The 25,020-nt window shown below is 34.9% G+C and overlaps 2 protein-coding genes across 2 annotated transcripts in view; one reads left to right on the top strand and one right to left on the bottom strand.

Moving 5' to 3' along the window:
- Positions 1 to 360: 360 nt before the first annotated feature.
- LOC142982712 (uncharacterized) lies at positions 361 to 3,767 on the bottom strand. The gene is made up of 4 exons (XM_076129362.1): positions 3,690 to 3,767; positions 3,386 to 3,445; positions 3,205 to 3,267; positions 361 to 2,863 (listed from the first exon to the last, which is right to left on the bottom strand). Exons 1-4 carry the CDS (start codon positions 3,691 to 3,693, stop codon positions 405 to 407), a joined length of 2,586 nt encoding a protein of 861 aa, XP_075985477.1. The 5' UTR covers positions 3,694 to 3,767; the 3' UTR covers positions 361 to 404.
- Positions 3,768 to 9,261: 5,494 nt separating this feature from the next.
- The window catches only part of LOC142982807 (uncharacterized), a 29,158-nt gene continuing 13,399 nt past the window's right edge, over positions 9,262 to 25,020 (top strand). The window contains exons 1-3 of the mRNA XM_076129491.1: positions 9,262 to 9,419; positions 19,607 to 19,786; positions 23,443 to 23,523. Of these exons, the coding sequence (XP_075985606.1) occupies positions 9,262 to 9,419; positions 19,607 to 19,786; positions 23,443 to 23,523 (419 nt within the window). The remainder of the gene's footprint in view (positions 9,420 to 19,606; positions 19,787 to 23,442; positions 23,524 to 25,020) is intronic.

Here is a 25,020-nt window from a genome sequence, read left to right as displayed (position 1 = left end):
CGATCTTGGTGGGGGTTTTGAGTATCTCAGCTGACAACTATTTGAAAACCTATGCTGTACATTGATTTCTCCCTTAGACTGTGATGATTAACACGTCACGTCGAAGTAGCAATGTACCGAATACGGACAGAAGACATCCTCATCAACAAATTTTTGTTGTAAAACGATCCTCGACGTTAAAATATGGCCAGTACCTTGATTAAACCTTACCTTTACCTTTTACCTTGGTAAAAATTGTCATCATTTTTTACTTGTAGTGATAAAATTAAATACCTGAGTATTAGGAATGTAAATATTTTTATTATAAATATAAAGGTAAAAGTAGTAAAAGATAAGTATTTGGTTTCATATAGGTACAAATTATCTTAAAATACATTTCGAAAACATTAGTTTTTAAACATTTTCTATAAAAACTGATCAACCGTCTTTGGTCGCAGCGAGGGACGCTGAGATGGCTGTGGTGCCGTTCTCATTGTTGGCCTAGGCACGGCAGCAGCACGATCTTCATCCTGACTGACAGCACCAGAGTATCCTCTCCATGATGACTCAGTTCCATCGTTCGAAGACACCTCAGACTCAAAAAATGCTTTTAAAATTGAAGCATTTGAACGTTTCGTTAGCTGTTCTGTGGAGTCTGATGGTAGTATACTCGTACCCATTTCTTCTGAGTTTAGGCGAGGCATATCACTTCTCGTGTTATATTCTTGTGCTCTTCTAAGTGGTTCAAAATATTCTCTATGAGGATTCTTCTTAGATAAAGTTTTAGATTCTGTGTTCTTGAAAGGCTTTATAACTGGTACCTTAGGGAGTACTTTTATTCCAAATGGCCCTCCAGGAGTCTTAACAAAAGCTTTAGTAGTACCTATAGGTCGAGATACTTCTGAAAAACCAGGATCTTCCTTGTATAATTCAGTCGTCTCGAAAGTATTTTTTAATTCTTTAGATTTAACAATAACCTGAGGTTTCGGTTTAGAAGGTTGAAGAAGTTCCTGTGAGATCATTGGCAGCATACCGAAAGCATCTGGCAGAACGCGAACTCCATTTACTCTACGAGGCGAATCTGGATAAGCAGAAGACTCCGTTTTAGAGTCTTTGATTCTCTTTTCCATTAAATAATTAAAAGAGTTGACTTCATGTTCATAATATACTTCATTATTTAACGCCGGTTCTAGAGAATCTTTTGGAAATGTTGGTAAACTTTGAGTAGTATTTTCATCATTGGCATCGATAGATCTCTTTGTAGCTCTTGGAGGTATAGCTGGTGAAGGTATCTGGGATTCCTGCGGCACACGTGGAAATTTGATGTAGTTTGCTGAAAGCTTATAATTTGGTGCTGGAATTTCATCTTCTTTAGACATAGCGGGAGGTTTAAAGTATTTTTCTGACAGCTGTTTCTCGGTATCAGTTAGAACACAATCTGATGAATCTAGATAGTCTTTAGGTGGTAGTAAAGCCGTAGCTCTACTCTTATTCTTAAAGATTGTACTATAAAGTTCCTCCACATTTTTGTCCTTTTTATCATTGCTGCTTTCTGCCATTTTGTCCAAAGATTCATGAAGTCTTCTCGGCCTAACAGGAGGTAGAACATTTTCATGACAGACTGGTTGTTTTTGCGTCATATATGAAGGCACAGAAGTTTCATTTGGTTCAGAAAATGGCGTCATGTAATCTTTTGGAGGCAGTGCTGGTCTATCTTCTACACTATGAGGTATGTCTTGAATATTTTCTTTGTCTCTAGTTTGTAAAGACCTTTGGGCAGGAGTTGGGAGTATAGGAGTTTCCGCCTGTCTATCGAGTTTTGTATCCTTAGACGGTCTGGGAGGAACTTTGGGTAAGTCTTTTGTGCGCTTTTGTGCTAAAGTGGAAACATCATTTGTTAAAGGCTGAACACGATCAGTTAGAGACATTTCCATAGTACTTTTAACCTCATTATTATCATTGTGAAATTCTTCTCTTGCTTGTGAAGTTTTCTTAGGAGGCACTGGTGGCCTTAAAGGCTTAGACAATGTACTGGACAAAGCTTCTTTCAATCCATCGCTAGTTTCGACTACCCTTGGCTTAGCCGTAGCACACACACTACCAGGCGAGAGTAGCCGATTTTCCACACCATTTAATGAAGTAGGACTTCCATTCAAGTCTGTAGAAAAATCAAAATAGTCTTTTGGCGGCACCGCAGGTTTCTGTGTAGGACTGAAAAACACGTCAGAGCTTTCGTCACTGTCAATTTCAATGGACTTTTTAATCGATTTTGGACTATTTGACGTGCTAGGAAGTCCAGTAACGACAGTCCACTTGTCACTAAGCCCAGGAACTGGTGGTACGAGTATACGATTGTCTGATGAAGGCTTAAATCCTTGAGGCTTTTTCGGTGGTAGTTCGGGCTTAGTATCAGACGTATCTTTATGGGGGAGAGGTGGTGATGGAGATCCATTGTCAGTCGTGCCTTGTAGAGTATTCCGTGAGACGATTGCCGGGGCTTGAATATGAGGGTGACGTAATGGATTTACAGGTACTGGAGGTTTTGGAATATCATAAGAATTTGCTTGAATTGCTGACGTTGAACTTTCTGTGCGAATATCTTGGTTTGTTTTGGAAGTAGATCGTTTTGGCACTGGAGGTGGTTTCAAATCATCTACCAATTGATTGGAGACAGTTGAAGATTCTTGCCGTTTAGATGTCTTTGGCTTGCTAGCTTTCACTTTGGTTGAAATACCAGTGAAGTCTGTCCATAGTTTCGACAATCCTTTACGAGATTTATTTTCCTTTTTACTTGTTGTATTGTCAATTTCAGATTCTTTAGAGGGTGAGTGTTTTAATGATTCCTTTATATTTCGGCTTAGTATCTTGTCATTTGTGTTGTCATCTGGAAATGGGAAGTACAAATAAATTTATTAGAGAATACTGTTTTTAGTGAATGAAAGTTAACCGTTAAAAATGTTGAGGATAGGTGGATAATTGCTAAATATGTTTATCACCAGAATAACTGACTTGAGATAGTCATATAATTTGGTTGCAGATGATTTAAATTTGTGCCTATCGTTATGGCCGAATGTCATTTTCCTATATAAATAACCCTATAAAAAGAGTGCTTAACTATAGAATCTTCTTTTAAATTATCTACAAATTCAGTCAGCGTAATATTTACGCCTGACATCATCGTTAAAATTTCCTCTACTATAAAAACAAATATGATTATTTATTTACCTGTTATTATTTGTTTTGTCAGTATGATGGTTTGCACCAAAAATATTAACACCTCGGCGATTCCTGAAACAGAATTAAATATCGAAAATGAGTTTAGTTATTCTAGAGATTACTCTCAACCGACAAACTTACAACCTTTATAACTAAAAAATAAACTGCAGAAATTGGTTAATAGTCTTACCGGATCCATAGTGACAAAGCAGCACGGTGGCTGTCACAACCAGGCCAATTTCTGTGTATCCTGAAATCAGTAAAACAGTATATTATACCAGCTTCGTGCGATTTCACCCATTTCTTTTCCGAGGAAAAAATTGTCCATGCAGCGTAAAAGAGTAAAAAATAATTTCATCCATTATACATCCTCACAAAACTTTCGCATTTAAATATAAGTATGACCTAAAAACCTTTCAATATCATAAGAAAAGTTTAATTGTTTCACGTTTTCTATAAATAATATCTAATAAAAACGAAAAAACAGTACTTACCCATATTTTAACTTAATTCAATACAACAATACTTTATTTACTCTTTAAACCACATTGTTCAAGAACTCCCGGTTAACTGACATAACAAAGTAATGTTGTACAGGAAAGGTATATTGTAGTTATTTTTGCTATCCATATTTAGATTTTTTCCTTATTAAAGTCTAACAATGCTTTGTTATCGAACTAATAATTAAATGGATTCGGTTATAATCTGGAATAACATTTTAACTAGGTGTTCGCAGTTATTATTTATACTGGTATTATTTGTGACTAATCTATACTAATATTATAAAGCTGAAGAGTTTGTTTGTTTGTTTGTTTGAACGCGCTAATCTCGGAAACTACTGATCCGATTTGAAAAATTCTTTCAGTGTTAGATAGCCCATTTATCGAGGAAGGCTATAGGCTATATATCATCACGCTACGACCAATAGGAGCAGAGTACCAGAGAAAAATGTTACAAAAACAGGGAAAATTATGGTTCTCTTATGTGACGCAAGCGAAGTTGCACGGGCCAGCTAGTTTTATATAAATAGAGCTATGTCATGTACTTCTTATGTCATGTGTATTGGTAAGGTATAAGGTAAAGGGAATTATTTACATTTTTGGTGCATATAGTAATATATGTACATAATGCGCTTTATATTATGTCTTTTCATGGCGAGGAAGAAGATAGGTATCAAAAAATATTTCGTAAGTAACTGGATTTTGTAATACTTGTGTATAAAATAAAAATGGTTTTATCAAGCGCAATAGACCATTTTACAACGTTAACAGTGATTTTCCACACATAAAATAATCATGAGAACTCGGATAAAAACGCATTTTTGTGGCCAGACCGACGGAAAACAGACAACGTTTTGTTTTCTGTGGCCAATCAGGCCCACTAAAAATCTCTCCCGATAGCCGTTTACATGCGCGACTGTGTGAGCTCTGGTACCTTATAATTTTTTTATACTTCGGTATAAAGCATCTTACCTTATTGGAATTCTTAACTGGAGAAGGCTAAGGCTGCTACTTCCTTCCAATGCCTTCTGGACTGCACCCTCGACCTTACAGCCCCTACGGTCCACACCCAGCATTATAGCCTGCGGTTGCAGTTTGGAGCCCAGCTCGAACCTATTCCTTAAATCCGTATTAAATTGATGTATGGATAAAATAAGCTTTTCATATCGCCATAACTTTTTTCGCACAGTGATTCGAAATGAGCTCCAATAGTAACTATTATAGTATAATATAAGACCTTTCTAATGTCATATATCACACGTCGTTATTGCTTCTTGGACCAGCTACTACACATTTTTGCCGGTCCTCCTGTAATCCTGTAATCCGTAAGGATCGTAGCAAGTTGCGTTCTCTGGTCTCTGCCTACTCCTATGAGAAGGAGTAATTTTATGTATGTATACGTACATTGTACATTTTGAAAAGTATTTCAAATGCGTGGCTATTTTGAGTATCACGGTATTCTTAGTAAGGTCATTAAAGGGTTAGAAAGCCATAAATATAGAATCAGTGACATTCATTTTAAATATTAATGTTGTTTCTAAAAATAATACGTTTTAATTCCCATGCGTATTTATTCTTAGTAACACTTTATATACCGACTTGGCTAACCCCCCGGCTTCTGAGGTACACTTAGCGGTAGTTTCTCTATTCAAAAGCATTAAAACTCATATAAAAAAACGCTATTGAATAGATAAACTACCGCTAAATGTACCTCAGAAACCGGCGGTATAGGATAACATTTTGATATGTTTGCCCTTTTTCATATCAGAAGGTATTTTCTATTGATTAAGAACGTTTTTTCCTATCATTATATTAAGTAACACACTTTATTTATTCTAAGAATAATTATGACGGGTTTTTTTAAAGATTCGACATCTGCAAAAGGTCTGATATTTGGCTTAAAATTTAATCACCATTTTAACCACCATAGCTGCTAACTTTATAAAACACTACTTTTCGGATATTTATGCAAAAACTATATACTTATTCAAATAGTGACGTTTATTTGTTTAAACTACTAAACAGAATAACGCAAAAGATCTTTCACTTACCATTTATCGTGGAAAATCCGGAAAACCTATAGGCATTTGTAGTTATATTCTATTTAAAGTTATATTATAACAATCTTTATAAAATGATTTATCATTGTCTTTCCGTGTAGATTTTGATATCAATTGCTCATAAACTCGTTAAAGTCGTTATCGTGTTAACTACCCAACGAAATTACGTAGGAGTACAGTAACTTATTAAAAACTCATTTGTGATTCTTTCACTTGGGGTATACTACGGAAATTCGAAAACGAAACTCGATTTTTACTTAACTTGAAGCCGTCTTTCGCCTTTTTAATGGCTTTTATCGAAATCGGTTCAGAATTCTTTAATTGAATAGAAGTTTTTGGTAAATAACAAACAAATAAATATTAACCTTCAAGCCTCCGTAAAATGCGTCAATCCATCGATGGACAAAGACCTCTGCCCGTGATCTTCAACATACATCGGAATCATGTTACTTTAATATAAGAAATCTACTTATTTAAAGGAATAACCGTAAACCATTATCAAACGTCAATTTTGTAAACTAAAGTTACCTTCATATTATCAAGCCAGCCGAAATGCATAAGAAAATAACAACGCTTTAATGAACCGAAATGAAATACCTTATACTACTTTATCAAGGCAGCCGAAACTCATAAGAAAATAACAACAGTAGGCCCCCGTTTCCTAGATCGCGTATTTCGTATAGTCGATACGTCTTGGTTGTGGCTGAAGTCGGCTGAACTAGTAATTCCTTCGCCTCACTACAGTCACTACGCGCGAAGTCGCCGGCAGAACGCCGCCACGCGATATTATACTATTACGAGTTACAAATAACAAATTTAATATACTTTTTATTAGTTCACGTAAAAGTGCACACGCGAATACTGTATTAAAGTAAAATAATAACTTATTTAACTAATATTATGTGTACATAGTGTTTAAATCATAACAATTAGGCACTTATAATTCACGTGATTGCTTGCCAAACCTTATTTTTTTACCAAAATGAAATGAAGACTAAAAAATGTTTCTTTTTTGTAAAAACTACATCCACAATATCGTTTATATGCTTTGGAGTTGTTACACTTTGGAAAAAGGTCCCTAGGTTAAAATAATTAGTTAATGTATAAGTTTTATTCGTATCTATATTTTTTTCTGACGCAATCGTATTATAAAATTTTCCTTTAAAATTAAATATGGACATTCGTAATAATGATATACCAAAACCACGTACAAGGTAAAACTATGCGTTTGCCATTAAAATTTTCCTAATATTCATAAGTATTTACGTATAGAGTAATAAATAAGTTATTTTATCCGATTTAGAAATACCTAAAGAAGTAACTTAAAATTACTACTTATTTAGATAGCGAACGATATAGGTACAAAATCAAATCTCTTTATTAAAAAAATCTCTTTTACTTCTATATTCGCGACAATTCAAGAACTACTGCACAGATTTTCATGCGTTTTCCATTAATAACCAGAGTGATGTTGTGTGTTGATTGAAACACGATGACTTCTAATTATCTCCTCCGTTACATCAATATGTACAGCTAACTATACTATCTGTCTAGCAAGTAACAGATAGCTGAAAACCCGGAAATAAACACAAGTAATGTTTTTCCAAAATCAGCATTATTCATGCCAGCAGGGGCTGAAATGGTCAATGAGAGTTTAAGAGCCAAGCGCCTGGATCAATTATTTTCTAAATATGGCCTAAGACCTTTAAGTACCTAATCTGTTATCTAAAATACCTTTGTTAATTACGAAAGCGATCGATGATACTAATTAATTCAGGCACCAAGCTGCCAATACACTGAGTTGCAGTCTGTCATTAGTAAACCATAGACACGGGTATGAAGGTTTAGAAATAGCTATTGTCGATGGACTCAGGGACGAATATTGAATGCATTGATTGAAAGGTGCTACTAACGAGCGGTACACGTACTTACCTATAATTTATATGTTTCTACGCTATTTTATTTTTCATAGCTAACTATCTTATAAAATATGTTAAATTCATACTTTTTTTTGAGTTTAGTTTTAGTAGCGTCCATTCCCTTTTTGTAGATATTTGTTATCTTTTCTCGTAGTTTATGATCTCCCAAATAATGTCTAAGAAGTTAGTGCAAAAGCCGTTTGGGCTTCATGAAAATATTCCTAAGAAATTCCTGTAAAGCTTTAGGATTTACTTATTGTAGGTACGTAATGGTTCAAAAGTACGACATGCTCTGCAGTTTTTACTAACTTTTTTACTTCGAAATTAAATCGTTACAAGATCCATCAGCGGAGAACAGCTTCTCCACAGTCATAATCTAGCATCTCATTATTAGGATTCTGTATTTTATTTTCTGAATGTAAAGAAAAAGAAAAGTAAACAAATATTGATAATCCTCGGGGAAAGATGCAAATATCATGTATATTTTCATCTTTCCACACGGCACTCTCTTTCCATTATATTTTAAGTGCATAATAGTCCATTTACAAAGTAAATTCCAAATATTGCGATCCCAGATAGTAACAAAGTAATGAAAGCGATCAAATAATGACAGACCATTACGGGTGAAGTCGTTGTACACTAGTTCAAAATAATACATTATTTTTGTAGGTACATTAAGCTTTTGACAGATTATAACTATAACTATGAAGTATAGTCGTACTTATATCTTATTTGAAAATAGGTATTCAAAATAAATTAATCTGTCAGTTTATTTTCCTGCCTGAAAACTAGTGCCTAATTATGAAATTCTGCCAATTTTTATGCTTATGTAGCTTTTCTCACGGAACACACATTATAATAATTGTCCTTGGGTGCATTTTATAGTGTAAACAGGGAAAATCACCGGATTGTGACATCATACATTTTTGAAATATTAAAGCAGTCGAAAAGGGCCTCTACGTGTTGGCTTCGGCCCCACGCACGCCTACCAAAAATCCGGGACTCCATAGTCCCGAGATGAGGTACCTACAGACTTACAATACCTAGAATATTATTTAGGTCATTCTTAACTTTGGAATTTGACATAAAACAATGCAAAATAAACGACTCATTAATCTTTTTAATTCAAGATTTCTAGTTCTTAATATATGACAGTACCTACCTACCTACTAAAAGGCATTGCCTGTTCTACTTAAACTTATAGGAAACCAATCCTTATCTACAGCAGAAGTCAATAACCACAGAGCATCTTTAAACTTTTCATAAAAACACAAATAAATCTTGTGAAAACATAATACTAAGTGAGAACCCTCCCAAAGACAATCCTACAGAAAAACTCAAAAACCAAATCTCCATTTAACTCTTCACCAGTGACAAATCCTTCGTGAAAGTACTATGTAAAGATACAAACCCTCTTATTCATAAAGATATATGAAGTTAATGAAAGGGTTATAAAGAGTTTTGTCTCTTTCACTCTTTAGCGAAATGAAAAAGAGAAAACATATTTTAGTAGTTTTTTTAACTAAAATAGGTTTATAGTGTGTTTATGAATAAGAGGGAAAGTTAATAAAAAGTTACTATAAAACAATGAACGGTGACATAGTGGAGAGTACAGAGTCTAGTGAGCCAGCGCCGTGTCCGTTGTGGGAACGTCTGGGGTGCGCCCGAGGGGTGTGTGCGCGACTGTGCAGACGACGGAGGCGAGTCGCTCCCGACCATGCGCCTAATGGGAAGACTTGTAGCAGGTTAGTATTAGACTGTGTTCATTAAAATCAAAAGCTGTTAGCACTATGAACGTAAAATGATGTTGAAGTCAATAAAGTGATGCAAGTCCTAAAGGTCTCAAAGTTAGAAAAGAAAATCACTATGCAGGGTACGCTGTTGTACTGTGGCTTTCCCTTGGTAGAATTTGGACCCAACCAATTTTATATTTTTAGGACAGATAGATGATTTTTGTAAGCGAGGTTGACTTACATAGTAAGTAAGAATCCAATGGAAAATTCTCGTAAACTGTACGAATAAGAAGGTTTGCAATGAAAATCCAAATTTTATTAACTTTCATCTACCTAGTTGCAAAATGTCCATTTTTGTAACACTTCAGAGACTTAATTAAAGTGGTCATAATTAATGTTGACTTACTTCCCCATCTGTTTATTTAATTACTAAACGGCTTTTAATCATAATTTAAAAAATAATCGCGTCGCATGGTAGCACTTGCCGTAGTCAAGCTTTCAGCCAGCACTCATCTTCGACAACGGCCAGTATTTTGCCGAACTGCACAAAACGTCAAAAAATAAAAAATAAAATGCATTTTCGGTTTTCAATCACTAACCCTTATCTTTTAAACCTTAAAACCATTTTATTTTAACAAATAACTGCCCAAATGCTTTACGATCCATCATTTAAATCATAAAGCACCCTCCTATCGCTACAATCTACGGAGTACTGTAAATAAATCAGAGTTCTATGTCGTCATCATTAATTGTACTTATAATGGCTTTTACTGTTTATTTCAATTGCTTTTACAAATGGACTATATAACCTTTATTTACATTTGAAAACGGGTTCACTCACGCATATGCAATTATTGTAATTTGACAGGTTTTAGAAGTAATATACATATATAAATAATAGATCTAGCTGTAATCGATAGGCATAATGTACCGAGATGAATTAAAGATTGACATAAAGTTACAATGGTTCTAAACATAATTCCTTAAAGCTTGTTCTCGAAACTTTATCTTAATTTTACTATTATGAATCATTGATACTGTAGGGAAGATAAGACGGTAAAATTGGCCAGTCTACACAGCATACGACTACTCCCTCTCGTGTAAAGATTAGATTAAGAGAGTAATCGTTACGGACTAAGAAATATTAGGTCGGGGAAAAAGTATTCTCGCATTATAATATGTATGAACTTGTAATAAAATCTTTTCTCTACACAAAAAAGCTCGATATTTGGGTACCTCACGAGCTCACTGAAAGAAACCTAATGAACCTTGTACTTATTTGTGATTCTTGAAGCCAAAGACATTTTATTACAAGTTCATACATACTATAATGCGAAAAGACTTTTTCCCCGACCTAATATGAAAATTAATAAAAACTTTTCTAGTAGCTTAGATGATAGCAACTAGAAAAGTTTTTATTAATTTTTAATAATGTCATCTAGCATTCTTTGTCACGCCGCGCCGTCTGCTCTGTCGCTAGTGCGGATAAAGTCTAATAAGGGTGTTCCGACCTCGACATAGGAAGTCCTATAAACAGTAACCTATATTCCCCGTGCGTGCGCCGCCAGTTCGTGAATTAAAGTGGAAATGTACCCGGTCAAGTGTCACGCAATACGTGTGCTACCTCCCACCCCATGTTGTTGAGAATTTAGACGCGTGGCCGCAGGTGGCGAACTTTTATAGGTTATGTTTTTATATTTGATAGCTTCCGCCCGCGACTACAGCCGCGTGAAAAGGTTTCTCGTACTAAAAAATATCGCCTTGGGCTGTGCGTTGATAGATCACTACGTCAGTCAATCAGTCACTTACCACCGGTTTCTGAGGTACATTTAGCGGCAGTTTATGTATTCAATAGCTTTAAAACTCATACAAAAACGCTAGAGGTATATATCGATGTTCCAGCGTTTTAAATTATTTTTGGATCTAATATTGATGTGTTAATAGTTTCCGGAAATGAGCTTAATTAAATTTTGGGAATATATGTACTATCGTAAGCATTAAGTATAGTAGAGTAAAATATTATTAAGTAGTCTATATTTTAATGTTGAAATGATTTTACTAAGAACGTTTTGACTTTACAAATACATGTTAAAAAAGGTCAATTAATGCAATTTTTATTTGAACCAAGTTTGAGGAAATTCCTGGTCTTCTGTAGTAGCAAAAATCGTCAAACAACAATCTAGAATAACTGGCTTAAAATAGTCTTACAATTAGCCTTATCTAAAGGCCTTATAAAACCTTAATTCAAACAGCTTTTCCAAGAAACGATTACTTGTTTACCCAAAGCCACATATTAGTGCTTACAAATACGCAGAACTTGACGTAATTATGTCAAAAAAAGGTCAATGGGTAACGTAGTACTGGCTATAGTGGCTATAGCCGCCAGTGGCTAGTGGTTACTCGTGGTGTAATATCCGGAAATAAAGCATTCGGTCACGACACGAAGTGTATGTAAGTAGTAAGTGCAACTTTGATGTTTATGCTCAGATCTTGATAAGGCTGTGGAATTAGGGGTGAATAGGCTTGGACTTGGTGCATTATTCATGACTTTATGACCAGTGGAATTAGGAGTTTGAGTTTCGGGGGACGATCGTAGCGCTCTTTTGTTTTTTTGTCATGATAGTTTAGAACAGGGGTTCCCAGCTTTTTCTTAGTCCGGAACCACTTTTATATTATTCTTGTCTGCAGGGACCACTATGTACTCGTAAGTATCTTAAAAATAAATGTAATAATAATCCTGTAAATTTTAAGTTTTAAAATCAGTCGCGGACCATATTTTGACTTCCACGGACCACTGGTTGGGAACCACTGGTTTAATAGGGAGTCTTATTAAAAAGATTAATCTAGACTGCAATTAATAATTCTGAGTATTGCCAATAAAACAGCTCTATCAGACAGTCCACCGTCAGCTGCGTAAGCCTGCAAGTCGCTGATGTAGGAAATTCTAAAAGTTTAAGGTTGTATATTTCTGAAAACTGCAAACTTTGCATTATAGGCTGATCACTACTTTCACAATACATTCTTAAAAATATTTTTTTGGTATAAATTTCTTGAACATAACTCCAATATTTATTGAGAGGAAACACCATATTGTCCATGAAAATGCTAGCCAATCTATCAGAAAATCGTTGACTAACATTCAAATACTACTGAAAAACTCTAAGGCAGATTTCAAAATGTCCTGAAAAACACATACATCCTTGGCGCATTTTCTAATTCATTTAAAATACCTGTAGAGGAAGTAAGTACATTGGAAAACCTTTCTAGTTCTGTAAATAAACGAAGCATTAAGTAATGTCTTTCAATTTACAAAATGGAATAGCATGTCAGTATCGTCAGTTATGCAATGTTACCTGTTCTAATAAATGATGGATGACATGAAATGTAAGTAATTTGAAATGCGAAATCTATTGCGAACATGCTATCTTTAACTTAGTAAACGATGGCAGAATGATGGATTCATAAAATGGGACGAAAATAGAGAACGATGTACTCTTTGATGATAGATTTTCGTATACCATGGAAAAAAAAAATTTACCCATTAATGTCCCACTACTGGGCAAGGGTCTCCTCCCGTAATGAGGGAGGGGTTAGGCCTCGAGTCCACCATGCTGTATGTATTTCATGTATTAGATATAAATAATATTTAGTGATGAATACTTTTTTTTAGCGTATTATGCATCTATCTACTACTGAAGAAAAATTTTATCGGGTACTTTTTCTGTAGAAAGAGAGAATGGAAAAGAGACGTTGGACTAAATCGTGCCAAAAACTGTCATCTAAGTGATTGATTATTTTTTTCATAAAATAATTATGTTCACCTTAACAATTGTGGTATGTAATAAAGATCATTTTAACATTAATACCCTGATTTTAAAAAATCTGAACTCTAGTGGGCTCTAACAGTACTGAGACCAAAGACAGTTTGACTTTGCGGAAAATGGAAAAACGGTGTTTTTTTTCATATTCATTGCTCTGAAATTTGATTTGTAGTCCAATGTGTGTACATTGTACAAGTCGTGATAGTAAAAACGTAATTATTTACACGCATTTTAGAAAGAATCTATACTAATATTATAAAGCTGAAGAGTTTGTTTGTTTGTTTGTTTGTTTGAACGCGCTAATCTCAGGAACTACTGGTCCGATTTGAAAAATTCTTTCAGTGTTAGATAGACCATTTATCGACGAAGGCTTTAGGCTATATAACATCACGCTACGGCCATTAGGAACGGAGTAGCAACGAAAAATGTTACAACAACGGGGATTTTTTTTTCATTCTTTCTTATGTGACGCATGCGAAGTTGCGCGGGTCAGCTAGTATAATGTACGAATGGTATAAATATAATAATTTAGTGAAGTGTGAGTAATTATGCGTAGTGTTCGTGTACAAGTGAAATTAAATATTAAGCGCGAGGCCACTAATACACTTAATGATGTGATTACGAATAAAAGTAACACTGAATATTTATATTATAATTATTGTGTGACCTTCAGGCTTTACTCTTCATAATATTATAGTAACTGACCTTGTTGCTATAGGGAATAGGCAGGTTTATGAAACAACTAGCTGACCCGCGCAACTTCGCTTGCGTCACATAAGAGAGAATGGGTCAGAATTTTCCACGTTTTTGTAACACTTTTTACTGTTACTCTGCTCCTATTGGTCGTAGTGTGATGATATAAAATATGCTTTTTTTTCACGTAAACTATTCTTAAAATTATTTATATCTCTTAATATAACGAAATCGCACTAAGGCATATCCGCCATTAAAACAGTTGCCATGACAACGGAATTTTGTTACTTCAGTGTCATTATAATATTGAATATTGGCGACTTCGTTCGCCACCTGAATTTTCCCGGGAAATGCGTCATTTTCCCGGGGTAAAAAGTAGCCTATGTCCTTTCTCGGGTATCAAAATATCTCCATACCAAATTTCATGCAAATTGGTTCAGTAGTTTAGGCGTGATTGAGTAGCAGACAGACAGACAGACAGACAGATAGACAGACAGACAGAGTTACTTTCGCATTTATAATATTAGTATGGATATTGGGTACAGTCCATGGTATTTCGGTTTCTGTTTACGTTTTTAATATCGGGAACAATCTCAACAGCTTTCTCATCATACGAAGCTATTTGAGAACCCAACGGAGTAATTTTCCTCTTCTCCCTTCACTTTTACCCTCTACAACTTTTTAACGTCTCAACCGGTTTTCATCAAACATAATAATATCTAAGAACACTCGCACATAAGTAACCTTTAATACAAAAAAACTAAATTGAAATCACTCCATCCGTTCGAGAGTTATGATGCCACAGACAGACAGACACACACACACACACACAGACACGTCAAACTTATAACACCCCTCTTTTTGTCTTAAACGACGATATGAATTTCCATATCGTCGTTTAAGTTCTATCACCACGTAAGTAATTTTTTGTCAGTTTTGATATTTTGATGTCATTGGCTAGAGAATCGAAAGACGAAATTGAAATTTGTCTCTCCTGGAAAGTTGCTAAAAATGTCCTGTTATACCGCCAGTGGACACCAGGCTTAAGTTTTAGGCGATAGTTACAACTTTGTGGTGTTGGATGGAGTTATATGTTGTAAAAACTGTTATAATAAAGTTTTACTAGCTAGCTGATTTATGGAAGAACCTTCGAGTTTCTTTATTACGAAGAGTCCAATTAGTTTAGTGTGTTATTTAGTTTTATAACGCTTTATTACCATGAAATTGGCAAATGAAAACTAGGTTCTGTAAACCATAAGACTGTCGGAGAAACCTATTACCTATAATTGTAAATAAAAAACTACTTTCATACTAAGTAGGGGGGGGGACTCCTCGCGGGATGAGTGATGGTTTAGGCCTCGACTCTAAGCAGGTCGAATGCGGATGGAGTCTGCGTTTCCTTCGGAATTGTAGATATAGATGCCACTCACAAAACTTTTCGATAAATATTTATAATTTACACATAAGTCTGTAATATAATTAGTGTTTTGCTTTGGCCTCGAACCTTCGTTATACACTTGCACGGAACTTACCATCCGGCTATCACAACAATTTTGCCCACTAATTCAATAACAGTATCCAAAAATATACCTCGCGCTACTCACCTTAACCTTCACAAAGCAATATGCCATAAATCCTTTCACGTCACGACTCAGACAATTGATGTTCCACCATGATTCTACCATGGTTCTACAAATAGATACGAGACGAATGACAAATTACTTTCCTATTAGCCTGCCATGGACGTAAACTGAAAGCTGTATTAAGTAACTGAATAAATTAATCACGAATTATGACTCTGAAATGGTATTTTATTACTGTTACTAAATTAACTGCTGGTAACTACTAAATAGTCTACAAAAAAAAGGTTAGGTAAGATTCGTAAGCCTTTTCTTTTTAAGCTAATAATGGGGTACTTTAAGTCCATAAGGATTGATAGAAAAATATTCTGGTCGGCACGTTCGGTTTAGCAGTATTTACCGAACGACAAAACCGAATCGGTGTAGTTTCTTCAGGTCTGTTCGTCACAATTTGATTTAAATATTTAGACGCGACGATGTCCAGGAGCGTTGTTGACACGATCATTAATCTACACACATTCGGTTTTGCCGTCTGGCTAAGCCGATTGATGCCAAATCGGATGTGTCCAGTCTCGTGCTCCATATCGTACATATAATTCAAAATAAAACTTAAAAGCTTTTTTTCACTGTAGAACTAACCACTGATAATTAGCTCTTATATACTTTCGAAAATCTTTTATCTTGCTTTGAATCGACCACTGGCTATCACTGGCTATTTATAGAGTACAATAATTATAATTTATTTCAATAACACCTAATTACCAAAACACCTAAAAAAAGTAATAAAAATAACGAAAACAATATTTTATACACCCACTTAAAAAAAAAATTCAGGGGTAGTAAAGCGGTGAAGTGGTGAGGTTGTAAACGTGGGCGTATTTTATATTATGTTTATTTATCGCAGTGGCTTGTCACCAGGCGCTGCTTGCCCATTAGCATTAATGCTCGGCCTTCACCCTCGAGGACCGACAGCAAATAAATTTTGTTAAATTATAGGTATTAGTAGTGACTGAAATTGTTGGTACTAAATGAGTTTGTACGTTTACTATTATAAGTATTCCCATTTGGAACTTTTAAAATTGTATTTTTTATGTCTTAAATCCTGTTATACCCGTTTATAGGCAGAGGTATATAAAAAACAGCCACATATTATCAATTACAGTGTCAGTCTCATGCTACAGAGAGCAAGCCTACAACCATTATACCGGGAACGTTAAACTCCGGTCCTAAACAAAAATAAAAAATAAAAATAATTTATTACCATTCAAGAATTACATAATTATGCTTATAACTACGACAACCCCACTAGGCGCAGCCTGTATCGGGGCTATCAATCATTAATAGAATTCAGAAAAGTCTGACAACACACTGTGAGGCCCGGCAGCCGAGCTTTAAGCCCGGTTGCCACTGCGAACGGAGCGGACCCATTAATGACTCCATTAAACCAGCAAGCGCATACTGCATACTTGCCGACTACTTATTTATTGGTAGAAAAGAAACCAATTCAACAGTTGCATGCCTAAGAACACACTACCTTTGCTTATAACACAAACCCGGACTTAAAAAAAAATCTTTATATATATAATTCTTCTGTAAGTGTGTATGTCACTGAACTTCTCTTAAACGACTGGACCGATTTTGATGAAATTTTTTGTGTGTTCAAGGGGATCTGAGAATGGTTTAGATTCACAATTTTGTCCGCTGGACAATGTTTTTTATTTATTTTTCATGGCAAAACAACGTTTGCCGGGTCAGCTAGTATATATGTATATTTCTGGTACAAAATGTCCATCATTTGCTATACATGCCAACGCTACTAATGTTCAGTGGGCAGCTCGTTTGTTTATAGTCCTCCACGAAGGGTCGCGGCCACAGTACTTACTACATTCGTATTGAACAACGACGCACCACCGCCCTTCAAGTTATTGTAAAAAACACAGCTATTTGAGTGATACTATGTCCAATATACGCTGGGAAAAAGACAGGAGAAAATCTAGTATTAATTTTATTAACTTCCGAAGATTCCACTTCTTAGACAGGTATGAATCTAAATTGTGATCTTTTTTTTATCTGTGGGCCGAATTTTTTCCATCAATAAAATAAACTGCGGGCTAGTTTAGTGTTTCGTCCCACGACCTTTTCGTCCCACTGGTAAAATATACTACCTATCATATCTTCCTACACATAAACTGTAAGTGTGCCTTTCATACTTCTGCGTCCGCACGTTTTTCTTAAAAGTAGGTCCAAAGTTTTTGCTTCACGTATTAATCTATACTAATACTTTGTTTGTTTGTTTTGTTTTGAACACGCTAATCTCAGATACTGCTTGTCCAATTTGAAAAATTCTTTCAGTGTTAGATAGCCCATTTATCGAGGAAGGCTATAGCCTATATATCATTACGCTACGACCAATAGGAGCAGAGTAGCAATGAAAAATGTTACAAAAACGAGGAAAATTATGACCCATTCTCTCTTATGTGACGCAAGCGAAGTTGCGCGGAACAGCTAGTAAATAGATAATCTAAGGGAGAAAACAATTTATAGCATGGCTTTCAAATAGCTGTCAACTGAAGAACGTGGTACCCCCCAATTCATATTTTTGGCCGTTTATTAAATCTATCTCATATTTTGTTTAGATAAGTAAGAACTATCCTTTGATTATAAATATCTGATGGTGTTTAATCATCAATTAGTGTAATTGAAGTTTACGCAATATTATGTACTTATATTTATACAGTTATAAAAATAAAAGTTACTTAACTAAATAAAATTGCTAGTTTGTGGCACGTGTAGCTTACTTAAAGGTAGCTACCACGCATCTAAATAATATATTATTGCAAAGGGCTATTATACTTAACGAGTTAAGAATGCCCGCTAAAAAGGAATAGATGGTAGTTTCCGATTTAGTTATAACCTTCTCAACAATACAAGATTAAGAGCTAATTTCAGCTAGTGGTTAGCCATTAGCTGAAATGTTGAATAATATATGCAATGGATAAAGGGACAGCAAGTATAGGTATTAAATCAAATGTCAAAATTCCACCATACCCTTATTATTGCGAAAGCTGTTTTATAAACGAAATCAACAACAATTTCAAGCTTTTTTTCTTTCCATTCAATATATTTTCTATTCAACAAGACCATTACGACCTTTTTCCCAGTACAAATATTAGTACGACCCTCAAATAGTCCATCAACTCGATCATCAGCTAATCTAAATCATAATCAAAAGTAAACATAACATCAAACAGTTCAGACAATTAACTTTCCCTTCAATGATTACGTAAAGTCCACAATCATTTTAACTTGGACATTTTGACAAACACATCGTGATTGATTGACCTGTCTGTATTTGTCAGGACAGTAATCAGAGGTGTCCTCGTCAATCATGAGAAATCGTTAGATTTACCTATGACTTACCTAGCTTTAGTTAGTTAGTGGCTATTTCAAATAAGTGTAGACAGTTTACGAAATAAAGGTTATTTTGAATTTGAATTAGTTGGCTACTAGCTACCCTGCTAGCCTAGCGAAGATTTTTGTGATGCAATCGCATTAAATGAAGTCATATAAAATATCTAATTATCACATTAAAATTAACTTAAATTTCGTATTTCATATACTAACTCAAAGTCTGATCATCCCACTGCTGGGCAAGGAATCTGCTCTTAATATCCATTCTTCTAGAGCATCTACCATCGTGATCCTGCCTGTTTCGCCTCTGTTAAGCCCATCCCATCACCGCTTTTATGGTCTGCCACGGCGCAGTCTCACTTGTTTCAATATGATGTCAAGTGTTTTGAACGGAGTCCATTTACTAAATCTAGTCTTTCATTACTTGCTGCCCAACCTAGATTTTGAACAGGCTACAACTCAACGAATTATATTTATTTATTTTTATTTATTTAAAAACTTACTATACAAAGCTGTATAAACGCGGACTTAATGCCAGGGGCATTTTCTTGCAGTCTACCTTGGCGTGATGTAGGGATTATTGTGAAGGTGTATAAAAGAGGAAAGATAGTGAGTTATATTATTATTATTCACCAATTCAATGGATTTTATATGGAAATTTAATATGGATTAAAATCTACTTTCCTATCCCCAGGAGTCGTGAGTCCCGTCGCCGTATCAACCACCCGCCCGCAGCGTTGTACAGCGCAGTCGGCGAGCGTCTCCGCACCACCACTCCTCGTGGTCTCCAGTGTGCCCTGTTCTGTGGAGGAGCACGATGTCCCTACGAGAGGCCGCAGACTGGCGCCGCTATACAGGGACTTTATTCTGACTGGTGAGTGGAAGTACTGCTTGAAAACTGGTTTACTTTAAAACCTGGATTGTCCAGTTTTTAAGCTGTCTTAAGAACTTGTAATGACAAAATCCTGTTCCCAAATATACAAGGAATCTCCATTTTTTTACTTCTGGCTTGTTGCAAAGTACTAGTTATCTGTTAGTCAATCTTTTGCGTAGTATCCTTGACGTGACCAGCGTATTGACAGTGTTGTGACATTTGAGATAGTGTCTATGTACTACGGAGGGACAAATAGAAGTAATAGTCAATTCAAAGATCCAGTTGGCGGCTTCAATAATTTTGATATTAAACTAAAAGCAGTCTGCAAAAAGATTAAAAAAAATGTATTTCAAAATTCAAAATAGCACCCATTTGCCCCAAGAAAACGATAAAAATGTAACATCCCTCTCATAAAATAACTAAATGCTACACGTTTAGATTCATCGATCAGTGCATCAGCCGTGAACTCCACAGAAATAACTCGCACACACATAATTCATAGCACGCTCATAATTCAAGATGGCGCTTGTAAAAACTACAACTACACTCATGTCTTCCCGCCAGGAAACTTTCTCGCGTATTTTATTACTCTGTTATGTTAAATGCTTTTTGCTGAATATTCATTTACATTTGCAAGTTTTTGCTATTTATTTTTTTATTTCAATCTACTTTACTTTTATTCTAACACTGTTAATCTTAACTGACAACAGCTAGGGACAATTTTAACCTGCCCTTCAAAACCACTTCTCTATGAACTGTCTACGAAATTCTGCTTTAAATATGCTAAGACTCATGTTCTACTTAGTACATCTGGTTTTGAATGCCATCAAACTGCTCCTGATTTCGTTGTGCAATCACTAAACCTGGTTCAAAAGATTATATTCTCGTATACAATTTTGTAGAAATACTTAATCCTCTATCATACTATCTATACACTCCTAAAAAGACAGAGAATTTTATACTAAAACGAGTTAAGCATCATGTCATTACTGCAGCACAGCATGATTCTTAAAACCTATAAAATACTTAATCAGTAAATAAGTGTAGTAGCAATGCAAACATCAAATGAATTATAGGTGCCTATTCCGAAAGTCTACATTTCAAAACACAAGGTGTATTAAACACATAATGGGCACTGTACTTCATTATTAATGTACTAACACCGGTGGTGCACACCGTGTTTACAGTGTCACCACAGCCTGCATTATTTATTAGTGCTATATATGTATAGTACAATAGGTATGCTGTGCATTTAATGAATTGACTGATCGATAAGTCATTATATTGAACTCGAACCTTCGTAGAGGCTACGAATACCTTCGATACTTACCAATTTGAGTCTTGAAGTAACTGCCTATGACTATCCCACTGCTGGTAAGAGTCTACTCTCGAAAGAGGGAGAGATTAAGCCTCGATTCCACCACGCTGGGAGGTTGTGGTCTTTTCGTGATCTCAAAAAAGTTAAAGAACTTTTAGGCCTGCAAGTTTTCATCACGATGCCTTCACCGTTAGTTCAAGAGAATTTCTAACACACAAATAAGTTCGAAAATATATTGGTGTGTTGCCTTGGGTTCAAATCGTCGACGACTTGCGTAGGATGCGTCGGGGGCGAAGAGCGAATGCTTAGACCACTTGGCTCTGTGCTACGTATATTTGGCATAATAAAAATGTGTGTCTTCTGTGGACTTTCTAATTCTAAAAATCCATAAGTAGTTACGACTAAAAATTCTGACATCTACAAGTTTATCCTTGAGTAAAATTATGTGAAATAAAATAAGTCAGTTCGCGTGACTTCCGTCCCGCGACTATTTTATGTTAATTGCTTTAATAATAGACTTTTTGTTACTTATGTTTGGGCCTAGTAATGCTGCAGTCCGACTTGCCACTTATGACGTTATGAAAAAATTATAGCCGTAGGTAGTGGGTGCAAGCCACAAAAAATCGTTTTAAATGTTGTCTGTAGTTTTAACTAAACTTAAAGCTCGATGACAAAATAATGAATCTTACGTTGAAAGCATTTAATATAGACTGATTCCGTGGCGCAGTGGCTTAGGTCACCACGCCGATACCACTGTGTCGGGAGGTCGTGGGTTCGATTCCCACACGGGACAATTATTTGTGCGATCCACAAATAATTGTTTCGGGTCTGGTTGTGCTTTGTGTCCGTTGTTTGTATGTTTGTAGAAGTCCCCGCGACACAAGAGCAATTCTTAGTGCGGGAGTTGTCTTTAAAAAAAAAGAAAAGAAAAAAAAAGATTTAACTAAATGCATTGATTAGTTTATTAGGTTTATCTAGACTGAATGGAAACAGTAGCTAGTTACAGCTTTAGTTACAATATTTCGAAATTTCTTACCTACTTATACGTGATCCAAACTAATAACTACATTTTATATTATGTTGATAAATTATAAAAACATCTAATTGTTCTCGATTCAATTCTACATACCTACCAAAAAGTTACTTCTGTAACTTTGTACAAAAAGTTTCATCCAAAATAGTCTATTATAATTTCCTTCTTAACAAAATCACCATTTCCTTGCATAGTATAGTAGAAGTAGAAGACCCTAAACATGAGGAGATTCTCTATTCGTCGGCAACGTTTTTTTTCTAATTGGTTTCCTATACTCTAACTATGAACAAACTTTCGTCATGCAACTGGCTAAAACAACTGAACTACAAAACTAGCTAAAAACTAAATTATTTTTCTTGCTTACATTACCTAAGCAAACTTAAATTATGCTGAGGGTAGGGGCTGAGGGAGCGCATGCAATATGTAACTTTATATATTTTTTTGCTGATTAATGTAATGTCATGTGATTTAAGGTTAAAAAGCCAATTTATTTCTACTTATGCAAATATGTTTCATCGCGTGACACAAACATTCACTACTAAATATGTAGAAAATTGTTTTTAGTCAAATATTTAAAGAAATGCGAATTTCGTGTTGAAAATAGCAAACATTTTAATAGTAATGAAAAAAACATCTAAGTAGGTACTTATTTTAAAGCCAGTGTGTACTTTTTTAGGCTTGACTTAAATTTAGACTAAAAGTATGGAGACTTGTGTGCCTGATATAATTTTTGTAGCATACAGTTGAAATACTTCGTTAACGTGCGTTATTCAAGTATTCAATGGATCGATATAATTTATAACAACTGCATAGCTGCTAGATGGCCATGTCAACCTTTTCCATCTTCTTATTTCTCGCATCTAACTAAGACTAACTTAAAAAACATTCATGAAAAATATACTGAAACGGACATAATGATATTTTTGTAAGTTTTGCGCGATTGAAACATGCACCACTGAAAACTATAATACAATTCTTTCACAGTATAATACTAAATTGCTAAAAGCATTTTATAGGCAATGAGAACTGTAACATTATTTTTCTCTTTCTTTCTTTTTCTCTGACTCTTCAGCCCATGGCCATGATCGATCCAAAAAATCGGGCAATAAATTATATATCGTAGCTTTAAAATTCTCATCTCGTTTAGGACCCGCTTAATAATTTAGTAATATGTGTCCACTGTCCAAACCGCCACAGTTTATATACTCTAATCACAGTATATCTCAAAGTCTAAACAGAAAAACAACATGCTACATGTTTATTTCAATTTATAGATACAATAACGCTGACATGTGTTGTTCGCAGGGTCACGGAGGACATTCTGGCGATGGCGCGGCCCAGCACCGCGGCCATCGCAGCCAGGAACATTATACAACAGTTCCATAGGTAACGTCTTATATCTGATACTTAACTGACGGTTTACAAGAAAAATGTCAGATGTCTTTGTGAAAGATAGAGGAGGGAAAGTAGTAGTAAAGATTGAAAAAGACAAAGAGTTTTGGGAATTGCGGTTCGTTCAGAATTATTCAACTTGTTTATAGAGACTAATTGAGGGCTTGCTTTTTTTGTAAAGTTGGATATTAACTCAAAACTACTTTTTTCATTTGTTTTGCGTTCATTAGTGTTGCCTGTTGGAGATGGAAAAAGTGCTATTTTGAAAATTTTCTTGGCATACTAAAAGTTAAGATAGATTCAATAGTTTTTGTTTGTTGCTTAAAGTAGGTATACGAGTAGGTGAATTTATATAGAAATTAAATTTAGCAATTACGAACACACACTACATCTTATGAGCCAAGGCTAATGGGGTTAACTTTTTCCATGAAAGGATTGGAACCCTAAAAATATCAGTGACAGTAATGTGCGCAAAACTTCTCGATATAGTCCATAAAAGTCTAGAAATTACATGAAAGCAATCTGAAATCGCGTGACACAATGCTATTTAGAATATGACGATGGGAAAAAGATTCACGGTCATGAAACTTTAGAGACAGCCGCAACAACTTTAGTGATTTCAAAAAGTGTTTTACTTTCAAATTCTTATGTCGTATTATCACTGACTTAAATATTCAATTTTCTCTCTTTTAAAAATGGTTTGGTAAATTTGATGTATTTAGAACAAGGCTCTCAACTGCAGCCCGCAAACAGCAGCGGCTGACAGATTGTCGGGAAAAAAACTGCTAAAAACTTTTAGTTGCAGTAAGGGAACCTGTTGTACCTAGGCCGGTTTTTTAGAAATATATTTTTTATTGTGATTTGACGTGCAGCACACAAATCATATTTGCATAGTTTGAAATGTCAATTATTTGGGTACTCACCAAAAAAATATCAGAAATGTATATTTAATATTTACATAATATTTTTAAATTTAAAAAAAAATGGGAAATGTGGCCAAGGTACAACATACCCTATGTACCTAGGCCAGTAGTACGTTGTACCTAGGCCACATTGAAATTTGGGGGTAATTTAAGCAAATTATCAAGTTTTGTTAACTAAAATCATTTTATTTGATTTATTACAGTACACAGTATTATTACAGTATACAGTATTTAACAAAACATTTAAAAAATTCTCAAATGATCAAAATTTAAAAATGATAAAAATTAAAATAATATTCATAGCATTTTTTATGCTTTTCAAACAAAATATTTAAACAAAAACAACTAACTTTGGCCACCGTTTCGTTACATTACATCGCTGCGCCTGCCAAACTCCATATGTGTATTTTGATGTTAAAAAAAATGAATATTGTGTCCCAAATAAAAACAAAAGTTTTCCAAAATCTCACAAAAGACACATGTGGAACTTGGCAGGCGCAGCGACGATATCACATAATATAATATAGCAAATCAATATACCTATATAGCATAGCAAAGGAAAACAAAA

The sequence above is a fragment of the Anticarsia gemmatalis genome, chromosome 22, assembly GCF_050436995.1.
Source record: "Anticarsia gemmatalis isolate Benzon Research Colony breed Stoneville strain chromosome 22, ilAntGemm2 primary, whole genome shotgun sequence".
Lineage (NCBI taxonomy): Eukaryota > Metazoa > Arthropoda > Insecta > Lepidoptera > Erebidae > Anticarsia > Anticarsia gemmatalis.
Note: the sequence above shows the minus strand (reverse complement) of the source record. Positions and strands in the feature narration are given on the sequence as shown.

Bases quoted from the DNA above. Each gene is read 5' to 3' on its own strand.
- LOC142982712 (XM_076129362.1), bottom strand. The intron at 3,268-3,385 runs GTAAGACTATTA...ATTCTGTTTCAG, and splicing joins GCTTTGTCACTATGGATCCG to GAATCGCCGAGGTGTTAATA. The intron at 2,864-3,204 runs GTAAATAAATAA...TCCCATTTCCAG, and splicing joins GACAAAACAAATAATAACAG to ATGACAACACAAATGACAAG.